Source organism: Bombyx mori, chromosome 25, assembly GCF_030269925.1.
Source record: "Bombyx mori chromosome 25, ASM3026992v2".
Taxonomy (NCBI): Eukaryota; Metazoa; Arthropoda; class Insecta; order Lepidoptera; family Bombycidae; genus Bombyx; species Bombyx mori.
In genome coordinates, this window is record NC_085131.1 from 10,800,476 (window position 1) to 10,817,972 (window position 17,497).

At 36.9% G+C, this 17,497-nt stretch overlaps 1 protein-coding gene across 1 annotated transcript; it reads left to right on the forward strand.

Moving 5' to 3' along the window:
* The first annotated feature begins 7,695 nt into the window (after positions 1 to 7,695).
* Positions 7,696 to 17,233, forward strand: LOC105841391 (pickpocket protein 28). Its single transcript, XM_012688960.4, has 10 exons — positions 7,696 to 8,052; positions 9,810 to 10,016; positions 10,588 to 10,762; positions 10,951 to 11,093; positions 11,527 to 11,653; positions 12,397 to 12,546; positions 13,553 to 13,742; positions 14,384 to 14,570; positions 15,458 to 15,564; positions 16,745 to 17,233. The coding sequence occupies exons 1-10, from the start codon at positions 7,847 to 7,849 to the stop codon at positions 16,867 to 16,869; spliced, it is 1,617 nt and encodes a 538-aa protein (XP_012544414.3). The 5' UTR covers positions 7,696 to 7,846; the 3' UTR covers positions 16,870 to 17,233.
* The last annotated feature ends 264 nt before the right edge of the window (positions 17,234 to 17,497 follow it).

Genomic DNA, 17,497 nt, shown 5'->3' on the forward strand with positions numbered 1-17,497 from the left:
CGATATATTTCAATCTAAATTTTTTAACGAGTTACGTAACCTTTGTTGATTTCAATATCGAAAACTCGTGCTGCTTAGCCAAGACAAGTCGCGATCCCGTAGTATTATAATTGCGTATTGGTGTGTGTGTATGTTTGTGTGCGTGCCTGCGCGTGTAGAGCAATGCAAGCGCGCGATGCATCGGTGAGTTTGCACCGAGTATACGTTACATTGTTGCGGCCACAGTCTAGTTTGTATAACAGAGCGTTCATTTCTGAGAATCTAATTATTCTCATTTTCTTTTTTTTTTAAAATTAATTATTTGCATCGCAAGATCACCGTGATTAATTCGATTGAGCGCATCCAAGTTGTTACTGCGAAATCGTTAATCATATTTCATTATATAGAAGATCTTTGCTAATTTAGACGTTGGATTATCGTTGAAATTTAAGTAAATTAATTTTCAATTCCCACGGAACGATAATACATGCGGGATTACCTTGAGATTTATTTCTACGTAGAGAATACCATCATAATAAAATACTACTTTATTTATAGTAACCACTGTAAACCAACTAACCCATGAATATTATTTATGCAGTTTTTCCAAAATTTTCTAAACTTTAATTTACTACATATCCACTGATCTATCTACATAACGGAACCATCATACATAATTCTCGACAAAGACGATAATTAAACTTGAAAATCTGCACACGTATCAACGACCAATTACAATAATTTAGTTTACTTTGGCTATGTAAGCCTGATGACCGGGAGTATTGGGACAACAAAATTATGAAATTTTAATCTTTTTTTCTACGTGTTATTGAAATGTGTTTTTTATACTATGTTTACTTATTCCTTTAAAATTAAAGATATGCAAAACAACATTAGCGTATTTATACGTACATACTCTGAAACCTGGTTACTCTGTGTTCCAGGTTCATTAGAGTTACAAAAAAAACAAAAAAAATGCCTACCTACCTACTTTCTAGCCTAGCGTTTATCTTGTAATTATTTAATGTAAGAATGTTAACTTATATGCCGTAGAAGCTTAATTATAAGCATTTCCGATGTTTGTAAGGGGGCGTCCATTAATTACGTGAGGTGTTCTAGGGGGGAAGGGATCAAACTAAATCTTTCCAAATCTCACTTATAGGGGAGGGGGGGGGCTTCGCAAATATCACGTAATTATATTTCTCGCAGAAAACGGTGTGGTGAAAAACACTTGGATATATTGGTTCCAGTAGTCACTCTTGAGGCCGTGCACGAGTCTCCATGGATTGAATTAGAATAAATCTTTTCTTAATTTTTGTCTGATATTCATTATTTAATTTTATGATTGTGATTTTAAATTACGGTAATATTCACAATTACTAGTCTTTGCTAGTCTTCAATAAAAGTAATAGAGCAAGTTTTTTTTTCTCAATTATCCAACACATTTACCGTCCAAATAGAAGTTTTGAAGAATCTCGCGTGAGATTAGAGGAGGGGGGGAAGGAGTTGAGAAAAATCTTACGATACGATACCCAGGAGGAAGAGGGGGTCAAAAAATTCTCAAAAACGCCTCACGTAATTAATGGACGCCCCCTAAGTTGATCATATTGTTTACTACCATAAATTTATAGCGTAGATTAGTGCCAAGCTCTGGTTCTGCGACGTGAATTCCGCTACTCACCTTGAGACATGAGTTCGAAATCTCAATTGCATTTTACGACGGCTATCCCACCTTCAAACCGGAATACACGATTACTTCCCAACAAAAATAGCATCTTTTCGCATTAAAAGTGTACAATTTTTCCAAAAATATTCTAAATTTAAGTTAATATGCGGTATCATTTGGTATCACCCCAGTATTTTTCTCATAAATACTGTCAAAAAAGCGTAGTTTAGTTTTAGTTTTTTTTTTTTTTTTTTAGTTTATGTTTTGACTACTATTAACAAAATTAATACATCATTTTATCTTAGTTTAAAAGACAGATAATGTAACTGGTAAAAAATAAAAAATAAATGTTGCAAAGATGATAAATATTAAAAATATCACATGTTAAACCTTTAAAACACTCTCCTGTAAAATTAGTAAGTTTTGAGATTGTACTATTTTTATTGCGAGAAGACGATTATTAGGATATTAGGTATCACATACCTACAACGCCGTCGGCCATTCTCTCGGTAATCCCATAGTGCCTTTTACGACAGTTACGGAAAGAGATTATGTGTTGCTACTGTATTCCAAAATGGAAATCATAGTTCGACTAATGCAAAACGTATGGATCTACCTATTTTAATAAATAACTGATTGATGAGAGAACTTTTCTATTTTTTTTATTGCCTTTGTAGGCAGACGAGCATACGACCCACCTGATGGTAAGTCGCTACCGTCGCTCATATACGTCAGCAATGCCAGGGGCAGAGTCAAGCCGCTGCCTACCTTACGTTCACTGATAAGTCATTAATGTCGCTTGTGGATACTAACAAGCCGTCATCCACTGCTGAGAAGTTTTTTTTCAAACTTCGAACTTTAATGGCAGCCGTATAAGTCGAAATAGTAATATCTAAGTCCAGTAAGGATGCTTCATAAAAAAGTTAATCTCATTAAATAAAATCTTTTTAAGACTAACATGCCTTTAATACTTACATGATTCCAATTTTTTTTTTCTTAGCTTTTACTTTTCATTAAAATAATTCATAATTAGGTAACTATGTAGCTTGTACTTTTAGACAGTTGTGAAAAGAAAAGTCCGCCGTCAGAAAAGACCGCCAAAAGAAATATCATTTTTTTTTCTTTCATATCGCGGCGATGCAAATGGAACCGTGACAGAACGGTTCCATTTGCATCACTCTCTAAACTAAAATATATACACTCTTAAACTATGTAGTACCTACCTTTGAGTGTATTTTAAAGTAAGCTGTATGTATGCGGTGTCACGTTACAATTTCAGTTGACTTTTCATGTTACTCTGTTTTTTAGTGGTTTTTTAACTGTCAAATACGTTTTTGTTTTTGGAGATATATCATATCGATCAAAACTTGTAGGGACCACGTTTTGTACCTGTGTTCGTTTTAATATATTTTTGTTAAATTTATTATCGGGCGTGTATGTTGCCTAACTAAAGAGAGAGTGTGATAAATATGAGTACGTAAATACGATGCTACACGCAATCGATTATGGTTAAAATATTAATTAAGCGACTCTGGGAAGAATAGAAATTTCTAACTAAAGTACATACCTCCTCCTTGTGTCGATAATCCTCATGACAAGGGTCGTGGCCTCATGAGGCTTTCTTGAGAAAATACACATGGTTTGGTACGCATACGCACGGCAGTGCAGTTTGGAGGAGATTTGCGCACCCTCCTCTGCGCAACTGTCGTCAGTGTTGGGCCCTTAATACTTAACCTATAATTTTGTTCTTGTTTCTTAAAAAAAGCATTCATATAGAATCTTAAAATCGCAGTACTAAACTTAACTGGACGCTTTGTTGATCACGCTATGTTTTAAAATTAATTCTTTCAAGTTTTTATTTATTCCTTATATGGGTGGAGGAGCTCACAGCCCACCTGGTGTTAAGTGATTACTGGAGCCCATGGACATCTACAACGTAAATGCGCCACCCACCTTGAGATATAAGTTCTAAGATCTCAGTATAGTTACAACGGCTGCCCTACCCTTCAAACCGAAACGCATTACTGCTTCACGGCAGAAATAGGCTCTACCCGCGCGGACTCACAGGAGGTCCTACCACCAGTAATTACGCAAATTATAATTTTGCGGGTTTCACTTTTAATTACACGATGTTATTCCTTCACCGTGGAAGTCAATCGTGAACAGTTGTTGAGTACGTAATTCATTAGAAAAATTAATACCCGCCTGGGGTTCGAACGTCCTAGGCCACGACGACTTCGCCTCGACTTCTTTCAAGTAGTATTTGTCATAAATCGTACTCAACACGTCTCGCACAATTTCCGTACTTGCAGAAATTGTTTTATGATCGGATGACAAGAACCACTCTCTTTGATGCACTCGTCGCCGATGCAATTATGTCGATCGTTTTTATCGATTCATCGATTGTTCTCAATGTTAATCGTGCGATTGCGGTCTCCGAACGATTTATCGATGCGAACCGTATATAATGTCGATTTTACACATTCATTTTAATTTTCGCTTTATTATTTAACTATAACTATTTTGAAAAAAAAAAACAAAGGGTGCGTGTACTTATGTACGCGCGTAAGAAGTTATACTTTATTTTTAGTAAATTTATTTCTTTTTTTTTTTAATATTATATAATTAATTATAAATATTTAACATTAATAATTTTATAATATTTAGTGTGAATTATATTAAATAATAATGTCATTTATATTACTAAAAAATGAATGCTAATAACACTTTATTTTACGAGTGTACATGCGCGAAAGTTCACCTGCGGCTATATTCAGACTCGCCAAGTTACGTCGGTCGTATTGTAATGAGCGATTTAGTGGGCAACTTCATTCTGTTAATTTTGTGTCACGGTGCGCGGGCATCGTAAAATTTCACTCTCATCAATTTTTCATAACGCGCCTAAAGAAGTATAACTTCAATAAATACTTGATTTTATTAATTAATATACAAGCTATTGTAAATACACACGTTATAGTAAAAAACGAGGTACCATAATCAACACTTTTGTACTAGCTAGTAAAATGAGCAGTGTCATTGTGAACAGCGTAGAAAAAAATGAAAATTTTCTGTCTTTTTTAAGTCTAGTAATTGACTTCTTGGAATGTCATTCAATTGTGAATCCAGCGACTTTGTTTCATTTTAACACACTTGTGCACTATCACAGATGCTAAACGGCTAATAACCCACCATTAGCTTACCTAAGAATTACACGTTTAAACCTGAGAGACCATGTCAGCGTCACCGGGCTACTAGCTCACGGGGCTCAAACCTGACGATGTTGCTAACACGAACCCTAGCAAGAGCCGTGCTTCGCAGAATCTACCATCGGATCGGAAACGCGACCCACTGAGAAGATCCAGCGAGAAACTCAGTGGGCTGTGTCTGCGGGTTAATTTACTCGCCTAGCCCTTCGTAGCAAGCGACGAGTTCGACGATCGAACTATTATAATAATATTTTGCCAAGTAAAGCCGCCGTCTCCCAAAACATCTCTTGTTGGATTCTCCGGATCCACTCTCAGTGCTTTTAGACTCTTCAAGCACCAGTCACCGTCCTTCGGCGTGTGAACTAACCCATAATAGTAGATTCAGCGAAGCACTGCTCTTACTAGTATTACCAGTTCCCTTAGCTTGAGCCCGTGAGCTCATCTACCGGTAGGCGTGAAGTTGGAATAGCCCTTTAAAAAATATATATATAATTATAGTTGAGCAATGTGTGTGTAGATGACCTACATGTCAATTAAGGCACAGTAATACAAATGTTAATATACCCATACAAATTCATGAACGTAAATAGCAAATACACTTGAATGCAAATGTACACACATACACAATGTAAATGACAATATTGTTGAACAATGATTAAGAAGTTGAAGAAAGATATTTTTTTTGTCTCTGTAATTAAAAAAAGAATCTGAGATAACAAACAGTTCGTAAGGCTAGGTTAAACTACCACTTATCAGCTACTTATCAAATATTGAATACATTTTAGTAAGTACATAAATCATAATAAGTATCATATCAAAAATAATTCTCCTAACAAACTAATGTGTTCACAAAACAGGCTCGTGTACACAATATCCGCTTATTAACTCTATGTTTTATTATTTATTGCGATTGAACTGCTTTAAAACATGCAATATTCATGGTTCAGTATTGTCTACTTAATCCACATCTGTTGTTTTTCAGATGATGGTAGTTCAGATATTTTTGATAATGCCATAAAGCCCAAAATAATACTTTGCTACTTTCTAAAGATTTACGAATTCATCCTTTTTTGAGATTGATCCTTCAATGGTTCAATTACTGGTGGCCCGTAGGCCTTTCCAGTTTCACTAATACAGGTGGGCGAGGACAAGCTCAACCAGGAGGAGTGGAATTTGCTAACAGCTACCCGATCATCCCCAAAAGAGACCTAACAATTGAAGAACAGCTGCTTCGCGAATGAATCTACTACCGGATCGGAATCGCGACCCGCTGAGGAAATCCGGCGAAAAACTCAACGGGCTGGTGTTTAGGTTAGGTCGCACCTCAAACCCTTTGCCGAGTTCGACGAGTACGGTCACCGTGGTCCCTAAGTCTGCTCCTAGTGTTAGAGCTGAAAGCGTCTAATGCAAGAGTGATTGAATTTGATGGATCCGTAAGAATATGTCCAAGATGTCGACGGTGACTTGCTCCTGCGTGATCAGGATTCAGGGAGTAATCAGCGGCGGCAACGATAAGACGATTATCATGACACATAGTCTTATAAGGAATTCATCAATATATACCTGCTTATATGTAAAAGTTTGCAAAAATGGATGAGCGATTGTTACAGTTGGAAAAACGACAAGGCAGGTTTTGATGAAACTTAGCACAAATTTAAATTGTAGCCTGAGTTTAGGCATACGATATTTTTTATAATATTGATTTCAATGGCCCGGGCAACGCAGGATATTAAGGGCTATAATAAATACGACAGTGTGTTCGTTAGTTCGTGATTTTACTTACCAACGATTCTAATACAAATCGACTGATAGTTCAATAGCTATTATAGTGAGAAAAAAAAAAAACTACTAACTGACACTACACAACTGCAACGTGTTTCATTCTTTCCGAATTACAAATTAGGCGCGGCTAAAGCCGTGGGCCACGTTTAGTAAAATTAATAATGCGGTAGTGTGTTTTCTTTTGTTACGCTTTCACGTCTTAACTTCTCAACCGATCATAATAATATCATGCATATGTGTAATCAATTCAGAAAAAAGCTTAAGGTAGTTTCTAACCACAAAAAGGACTTTTCGCAAGGCATATTTCCACTCAAGCTGACGCGAGTAAAACCGTGTGTTAAAAGATTGCGGTCGGTATCTTTGAACGATAATAGCCTCGAACCAACAAATTGAAAGAGGACAAAAACAAAAGATATATTGATGAAGACCGGGAAAAGGGACAGATTGTAGTAAAATACATTGATGGTGAACTCAACTTACTACCATCTATTGCTGTCAGTATTTCTACCGCAAAACAATCGTGTGTTCCACGTTCCTCTGGTTTTAAGGTAGAATCACTAAAATACAGTTCCAATACGAGGAGACCTATTATTACCCTGTTGTGATTTCAATCTGCGGTAGCCTGATTGTATGCGAGCTCAACCGCCTAATTCAAACTGGGATTTTGCGCACTCAGACATTCATTGTACTCCCACTTTTGCTTAAGCCCAAAAACGAGGTATTGTTTAATGCCACGTAATTTTGCAACACTTTAAATTACACATTAATGCCGCAATTGCTCATAATGAGAGCTCTGTGGTCAAAAATTAAATAAATTGTAAGCCGCTACCTGTGGGCTGTCTAATTTAGGCGTGAAGTAAAACCCCATAATTACTTTTTATTTTAAAAAAATAAACGAGAAACGCATACGTTATATTGCCATCGCCTTATTTGTTGCTTTTAGATCAATTTTAATAAAATGCAAGATATCTAAAGACAGACAGATGTTATACAACAAAAAATATTATAGAGTAGTTATACAATCAATACTCCGACTCATGTCTCAAGGTGGTTGCTGGTATTCACGATGTGATGTCTATGGCCCCCAATAACCAGAGAGTCGTGAACTCAACCATGTATGTACATATATCGTTCATTATTTAAGCATACGGCACCCTGCAAATTGAATTAAAAACACGCTTAGATTGTCACCGTGCACGTAAGAACAAATTTAATGTCACCATTGCCACCAGGGACATTCACAATGCAACACAACAATGTGTGGCAGAAACAGCGGAAAAGACCATCGAATACCAGAAAGATCAATCTGGAGACGCTAATGAGAAGAAGTTTTGTTAAAGTTTTGAAGGAATATGTAAAAGAGTCTTCTATTGGTGGTATCAAGGAGATCTGTAGCCCCAACATCGGATGGAGAGAACGGTTAGATTGCTAACTTTTTTTCACAGGATTATAATATTCTAATCGAGATACGTCAATATCGGTTAGCTCGAGCACTTAATTAATTTAATTAATCTGTGCAAATCCAAAATCAAGCAATATATTTCATCCCATATATACATGCAACAAGTGTGTTATACTGACATCTAAGTTGAAATAAATGATTTTGAATTTGAATTTGAACATATCATCTCATCTCATTTCATTTAATTTCATCCCAGTTGATATAAATTAAAATAAGACTTGACCTAAGGGCCTTAGTTATTAGGTCATAAAATACCTTTAAAAAAAAAGCAATCTCTGTCATACATGCTTTACCTATTGGGCCCAATTTCGATAATACTACAGATCAATCACCTTCAACAGTCAACGTTAGGAAAGATAAATTTACATGACCAGTACGAAATTACGATATAACATGTGCTGGAGATTAAAAAAGCTTCAATACTAAAAGTACAAGACGTATTTTAATATAGATTAAAAAAAACCTCTTACCTGTTTTCTTCATGATTTATATTGAAAAGCTGAATAGTGAAGTAGTGGTAAAAAGAATGTGTTATTGCTAACAACAACATACATCGCTATAATATGGGATAACAAAAACATTACCTTCACACGTCACGTCAGTTCAACCTGTTGTGACCATGAAGCAAACATGCATATTGTTTTAAGCTTTCGCGGCTATCAATATTATATATATTTGCGAGCTCTCTTTATTTTAGTGCTATTGCAATCGCCATGATCACGTGTAGACTTTTTTCCCAACCTAATCGTTGATGGCCTAAAGGGCTATTCTTATTATTCACGGACCGGTAGATGAGCTCACAAGTTCAACCTGAGAGAATTGCTAACACTGATCCTAGCCAGAGCAGTGAATTCGCTGAATTCTTTCTTTCTGGTACCTGTAACACAAGTTCTTTACGAACTTAGCACGGGACCAGTTAACGTGGCGTGATCGTTAGTAAATATATATTTATTTATTATAAAAAAAAGAATCTACCACCGGATCGGAATCGCAGGTAGACTGACGACTGCAGGTAGGACCTTGGAAGCGAAGAAATCGGTCTACCCTCTTTCTGGTTTGTTTTTAGATACTATTACTGGAACTCAACGTCTCGTTTAGAAAAAAAATCAGGACCATTTAAAAACACATTGTGTTTACTAAACGTATCATTAAATCCACTTGTATAACCTTAAACCATCATCCTGGTTGAAGCTCATTTATTTAAATATTTCAATTGCTTAATTGATCAGTCTCGGTATACTGTGGCATTCAGCAGATAATACCTTTAGCCTGTTCTATAAAACCAAAAAAATCATGGTTAGGACCCGTGAAATAACGGCGTTGTCTCTCACTCGAACACGATTCATACTCCGGTTCGTGTTTCAAGGTAAGTTAAGGTAAGGTAAGTTTTACTGGTGGTAGGACCTCTTGTGAGTCCGCACGGGTAGGTACCACCGCCCCGCCTATTTCTGCCGTGAAGCAGTAATGCGTTTCGGTTTGAAGGGTGGGGCAGCCGTTGTGACAATACTGAGACCTTAGAACTATATCTCAAGGTGTGTGGCGCATTTACGTTGTAGATGTCTATGAGCTCCAGTAACCACTTAACACCAGGTGGGCTGTGAGCTCGTCCACACATCTAAGCAATAAAAAAAAAAAAATTATCAATTCAGATGGGCATCAAGCTTGTCTGTCTGCCTATCGAAGCAACTACAAATTATGGATCTCTAATTTTCAGACTTCTCTGGATTGGAGTTTTTGTGGTAATGATGAGCGCGATGTTTTACTATCTCCACCACACGTGGTTTGAGATATTGACAAAACCGCTGGTTATCAGCATGGAGTCTTCTACCTATCCCATATCAAAAATTAACTTTCCTGCTGTAGCCTTTTGTAATACGAACAGAATAAGCAGAAAGGCTTTGAAAGAATTTTCTCAGATAATGTAAGTTTTGGTATAGCAATTAAGTAGGAAGAATTTCAAATTATCAAAAAGGAATTATTTTATAATTCAAAAGTAAACATTCACACATTCATTAAATATTCACGCTGCTGATTAACCCTCATATCATATTTCATTTACATTACCCGGTGTTTAATATTGCATATAGACCTTTGGTTACCTATGTGACGTTTGTGAATCGTGCAATCGGACGGTTAGTTTAGTGTTTCGTGCGACAGAGATAATACTCTACGAAGCCGAAATTAGCCGAATGCTTCTTTCCAAAGGTCGATGCGCAATACTTATGGCCGGGTACTGTAACAAAACTATAGATAATCAATAATCCATTTAACAAGAAAACAAGTGAACCTTGCAATTGTACTTAATACAAATCACTCCACTTTGACTGCTTACTATCTATTTCTTTTAAAATAAGGCTTAGTGATAAGCAGCGGCTTGCATAATAAATGTGGTAATTACTAAACACCAGCATTTGAAAGCTATCAAAATACGGCTTAAGTATTTAATAAAATAGAAAGACATACATATATAAATTTTAAAATTTAACAACCAGGCATAGGAGCATGGCATTAAATAACGAAACAATAGAAGAAGTTGAACTTTTCTTTTTACAATATGGCCGCCTTCTAGATTATTCGTATGATGATATCTTAAGGAATCACCCCTTTTTGGATATAATAACGCTCAAAGATTTCTATTCACAAAATACATCGGAAGTCATGCAAAAGGTTTGTATCAGCAAATGAATTTTTTGACAAACTTTACTGTTGCCTAATTATTTTAGAGATAAAACCCTAAACAATTCTAAGCATGATCTCGTATAGAATAAACAAATATTGTTTGATTCTAGTAAGTGACAGCCGTAAACGTAACACGATCGCTACTTAAGATTACCAAAGTGCTTGCATTATTACAGTTGGCTCCGAAATGCGACGAAATGCTACTCAGATGCGGATGGGGCAGCGAAGAAGTTAATTGCAAAACTAATTTTGACGTCCAATTGACGGTCAGGGGACATTGTTGTATATTCAACTATATTCAGGAGGACTCTGTCGACGAGTATGTATAAGATTACTGGACTGCTTAATAATTATAATCGCATTTACGCTTTGTATTCCTGAGCTAGCTCCTGTCTAGCTTAGTGTAGAAAAACATCTTCTTCAAATGAATTAGCGTCGATAGAGGTAGAAAAAATTCATGAATTTTATGCCCAACTGTGTTATCTGCCGCTGATATCAAGGTATTGTGTTTCAAAGTAAGCTTGTTTACGTTGTAGTAGTATCTTGAGACTTCAATGGCAGCAGGTGAATCAGGAACTGAAAAATCATCAAAGCCTGTTTGTCATTCTATTTTTATTTATTTATGTACACACAAAAAAGAAGACACAGTAATAGGAAAATCATGTACAAAGGGGTTTTATTTAATTGACGTAATGCATATTTAGTGAAATGTTATAGTGATTTGTGTTGTGAAATGTGAATGTGTGTTATAGTCCGAATTCAGCTAACAAGGACGTCAAACGGCAGTCCGTACCGGGAGCACTTTATGGATTACGTTTGGTTCTTGACCCGATGATTGATGACTACGCCTATACCGTAAACAACATACGAGGATTTGATGTAAGTATTTCATTCACTTCCAAGTAAACATCCAGGCCACTCGACTTGAATATTAGGATACTTACCGAAAATAATTCGACCTCATAATCAAAGGTGAGACTTAGGTACTTCAAGCATGATAGGCTTGAGCTCATCTGACTAGTTATCCTTAGAGCTATGTATATTATCTAAAGTTCCCTTAATGCCTATTACATAGTGCCAAAAATCCCCAAGAAAAATGACTATGACGTATAGTCATACACAACGGAGTTGCGTTTTTTGACATTGGGCCACGGAGCTCTATGAAATAATCTATACTGTCTATACTACTATTATAAAGAGGAAAGATTTGTTTGTTTGTTTGTATTGAATAGGCCCCGAAACTACTGAACCGGTTTGAATAATTCTTTCACTGTTTGGAAGCTACACTTTTCCCGAGTAGCATATGATAATATAATCTTTTTTGAAAAAAATAGGGCTCTTTACTAAAACTATAATAATGTAACCCAAAGTGTAAAAAAATTCCTAAAATATTCTTTACATCGCGTGCCCTGCGAACACTATTGATGATAGAATAAAATAATGTACTATGACTTTGTAGAAAACATGATTAATTACAAAAAGTGTCGCGACAGCATATGTCTAACTATTGTAGTTATACCGCAATAAGTGTTCTTTTATTTAAAAAAATAAAACAACGTCCCGAGCGGAGCCGGAGCGGGCCACTAGTACTACATATTTTCAAATAACAATTTCTCATGTAGGTTTTCCTGTTTTCACCCGGTCATTTCGCCGATTTTAGCGGGGGCAAAGTGATTTATCGCATAGTGGAGCCTGACAGAGCAGAGTTCATTGAACTATCTTCTATACAACAAAGAGCTGCTGCCGAGGTCCGGAAATATCCTGTTCGGATTGTAAGTTATTACTTACTGAATTCACAATATTAACACGGCTTCGTTTCGTCTACCGTATTGGTAGGCAGCGGCTTGGCTCTGCCCCTGGCATTGCTGAAGTCCATGGGCGACGGTAACCACTCACCATCAGGTGGGCCGTATGCTCGTCTGCCTACAAAGGCAATAAAAAAAATACTTCAACTATCAACAACAAAAGTCCTCAGCGTCAATAGCGACGATATACTGTTAGTGGACATGAGCCTTCAAACCGTACTTCAACTTTTGATTGATTTCCCGTTCCCGTCCGCAAAGCCGAAGATAGAATAGCCTTTTAGGCTACCAGTGAATAGCTTCGGAAAAATGTAGCTTCCCTGTAGAAATGAATGGGGCGGTATCGACCCGTGCGAGTTCTCAACCTGAAATTACGCTATTAACATTTTAAAATGACTAAAAATCTCTTGGGTCACATACAGGTATTTTAATCGAATTGTCACCAAAATATACTAGTTGAATTTCCAAACCTGCAGTCTCTATCAATGGTTTCAAAGAAAAGCCACAGTCCTGAAAAGAACTCTACTCCTCCTTGCATCATATTCCTCACTGCTGAAGGTCGTGACCACCCTTTTGTATCACCTTCGCACGCACGATCTTTCTCCATCCAGTCTTGTCTCTGGCGGTGTGGAGGGCGTTGTGAAACGTGGAATCAAGAGCGGTGCGGATCTGGTCGGACTAACAACGTATTGGGCTGCGCCACGCCAGTCACGATGAGCCTCTCGAGATTGCAACCATCTTTCCGTGGCAAGAAAAGAACTCTACGACATCTCTCTTTTCCGCGAAAAGAACTCTACGACATCATTTTTTTTAACTAAATACATTGTTATTTAAAAACCACAGAATTGTAACAGAACGGAAGACTGTTTATTAATTTTTTGTATTATAAGAATGCGTTCATTAACGCATACTCCATTGAGTACCAAAAGTGGCGTTCAAAAAAACTAACTAATAAATATTTTACATTACGTTTTAGAGAAAATGTTTTTTCCAAGACGAGAACGGTTCTTCACACAGGAAAACTTATACATACAACTATTGTATAATTAATTGTCGCATCAAGTCCATACAGTCGCTTTGTAAATGCACTCCTTACTTTTTGCCCGGTAAAGATAGGGCACGTACATGTACACTAGAAGATTTAAAATGCCTTAATAAATATAGGGGTGAGTAAACATTTGCTCTAACCGTTAAAAATGTATAAATATATTTTAGTTATAGGAAATATCTACGGGCAAATTTAAAACTCGTTCGCGTTCCAACTCTTTTTTTATTTTTTATTGCTTAGGTGGGTGGACGATCTCACAGCCCACCTGGTGTTAAGTGGTTACTGGAGATATTTACAACGTAAATGCGCCACCCACCTTGAGATGTAAGTTCTAAGGTCTCAGTATAGTTACAACGGCTGCCCCACCTTTTAAACCGAAACGCATTACTGCTTCACGGCAGAAATAGGCGGGGTGGTGTTACCTACCCGTCAACACAAGAGGTCCTACCACCAGTATTACAGGACCCTTCGAATAGGAGCGTCTAGAATTATGGTGCCTTTTGTTGCCCTTTAGGCCGCCCAGGCGGTGCCCCTGGTGTTCCGGGATGCCCCACTAAACCATAATCACCCTGTGAAAGCAGAACGCGATAAACCGCCAACCGGTAACTCTTCAATATCAACTATGCTATACAGGTAGCGCGGCACGGCATCATCCCCTGTGGCCGCTAAGCCTTCAACGGGGGAAACCACTTTCTACAAGAATTGTGGTAACTGGTTAATATTTTTTTCCAGCATCATAATAATAAATTATTTGTCCAGAAAAACTTCTCTACTTGTATCCAAATGACGCCCAGGATCTTCGCGGACTTGAAACAGAAGTGGAAGATTCCCTTTTCTGTCCCAATTGCCTACCCGATTGTGAACCTATACAGCACTATGCCAAATCTTACAAGATATCTATAAATACAATTGAAGAGCACTTTGTACCATTCAGGAGTGATATGTTGTAAGTAAAAATATTATCTACTCTAGTTCGATCGGACTCAATTTTAAATAGTGGAACAGAGACCGTTACTCTGTCATTCTACTAGAACATTTTATTTTATTTTATTTTCCTACCTATGCTGATAGTCTTCAGAGGCTATTTCAGCTTCTCCTTGAACGTGTAAGTAAGCTCACGGGGCTCAAACCGGAGTGTCGCTAAAATTGGCCCTAGCAAGATCAGTGCTTCGCAGAATCTACCAACGGATCGGAAACGCGACCCACTAAGAAGATCCGGCGAGAAACTCAGTGGGCTGTGTCTGAGTTAATTTACTCGTCGAGCCCTTCTTCGCAAGCGACGGATTCGGCGATGACGGTGATCGGTGCTTGAGGCATGAAGTACCTAAAAGCACCGTTAATGGATCGGGAGGATCCGTAATGACGTGCTTAGGACAACTAGAACCAATGATCTGCTCAAAACGTCAGTTCTCAAAATTCGTATATCAAATTCATTTTAGTTTAATTAATAACGCAAGTTCGGTCAGAACACAGTCAATTGATAATGCTGACGATTAATTTTATAGATTTTGATATGGCCAATGGTTCTCGAAAATAATATCATTCACAGCTTCGATCTTATAACTCTGGTCCATGGCCGCCTAGATTGTATATTCAGATTACGCTAATTGGAGGCAAGCTCTGTAGACTACTTATTTATTTTGGATGTAAAGAAATTGACATTCCGGAACTACCTACTACTGATTTTATTTCAATTCAAATTGATAGCGATACATGCACTAAATCCAATAAGCTCACAATAACCATATTTTATTCATTGAATAATATTACAATTGGTGTTAACTATAGGCACCTATCACAAACTTTAAGCAGTTGGAAATGACTTTGTTTCAGTGACAAAATAAACATCACCGGAAAAATCCTAGTTAGCATTTATCATTCTGCACCCAGCGGGACCTTGGATCGCCTTGATGTCGTTTCGTATTGGTTCGAAATATTAAGTAAGAACACTGCATACATCTTGTTTTTTAATTTTACTATTCTCGGTTATACGTAGTACTTGCACTAACTACGTATTCTTAACGTTAATAGTAACGTTATAACGTAGAGTACGCTATAACGTTAAAACGTAAAAGTACTAGAAAAATAGCATGTTAAACGCCACCGTATCAGTAATCACTGTTTAAATATTCAACTAATAGTATACTGTATTGGCTAGCCGGCTATGGTAAGCTTGATCAAGACTCTCAATGGGTATTCCCAATTACTTAAGCCCAAACAAAAAGCTTCAAGTAAACAATATAAAGTGAATCTGAATAAAACGCTGTGATTCGTCTCATAGAAATCTAGAGTAAGTTTAAAGTTGTATTATAATTTATTGAAATCTAACTTTTAAAATAGACCCAATTTCTGGAACATCTTCAATATTATAATTTATACTTTACTGGTGGTAGGACCTCTTGTGAGTCGCGTGGGTAGGTACCACCACCCTGCCTATTTCTGCCGAGAAACAGTAATGCGTTTCGGTTTGAAGGGCGGGGCAGCTGTTGTAACTATACTGAGACCTTAGAACTGAAATCCCAAGGTGGGTGGCGCATTTACGTTGTAGATGTCTATGGGCTCCAGTAACCACATAACAACAGGTGGACTGTGAGGTAGTCCAACCATCTAAGCAATAAAAAATAAAAATAAAAAAAATATTGGTAGTGATGAAGGCTGTTCGACTATAATAAGTACCTATGTTTGAGTAGGCTATCTATGATCTTGTATTTTGATAACTTTTTCCTAGATGCATAAACGAGCTTCCGTATCTTTGTAAATGATGTAAATGTAAGGGCCATGGTAATCCATAAATTTTATGTGTTCTATTTACATTTTGCGATTAGTACACTTCCGTTTTAAGACAATACCTAGGCATCGTATTGAAATATTAAAGCTTAATTTTACTCTCTCCCTCTCGTTATCTCTGTTTTGCCTGCTTTTTTTTTTCTCAATCCTGCTATCATCTAGTCCCTGCTATTGTTCTATTGCAAGATTTGTTTGAAAACCCACTAAATAGGTAGGCAATTAGTCAGGTAGCTATATATCTTATGTCTCTGAAAGCACGTTCTGGATTACAAACTCTGCCGTTAAAAGTATTTTATTAGATGATTTTTTCAATGTTTTTATTTTATTTAACAGGTAACATCGGTGGATTCTGCGGTTTTCTTTTAGGGTTTTCTCTTTTTGCCATTGTTGAAGTGTTTTACTACTTTGTCGTTCGTTTTACAATTGTTGTTACAAACGCCTACAACGTTGCTAAATAGAAATTTGTAAGAAATATAATCTTAAGTATTCTGGGTACTACTCACGTTGTACTCTTTATATCTGTAGTAGATGCACTACAAATATAAAGAGCCTATAGTAAGGCGTCTACTTATAATACATTACATACCTACCTTATATTATAGTAACTACATAAATTGGAAAATTAAGCTTAAAAATGTTATAGAAAAGTAATTAATTTGAACACATTATGTAATAATTCTTATAATATTAAACTAGCTAATATATAAGAAAAACTAAACAAAAAACAAACATTCTTATTTATCTTATTTTGTTAATAACGATCCAACAAAAGTTCACGTATTGTCTGTAACTGCTACTGCAATAAAGTGCCACAAGGACTTACACGTTATTTCGGATCCTCCCAATCTACTTTTTTTTATGATTGAGGGCTTACTGGTGACCCGAAGGCCTTTTCAGTTTCACATGGACAGGTGGGCGAACAAGGGCTCAGCCAGAAGGGGCGGGATTTGCTTACAACTACCCGAGCGCCTCCAAGGGAGACCTAAAAACTCAAGAGTAGCTGCTTCGCGAATGAATCTACTACCGGATCGGAATCGCGACCCGCTGAGAATATCCGGCGAGAAACTCAACGGGCTCCCGATCTAA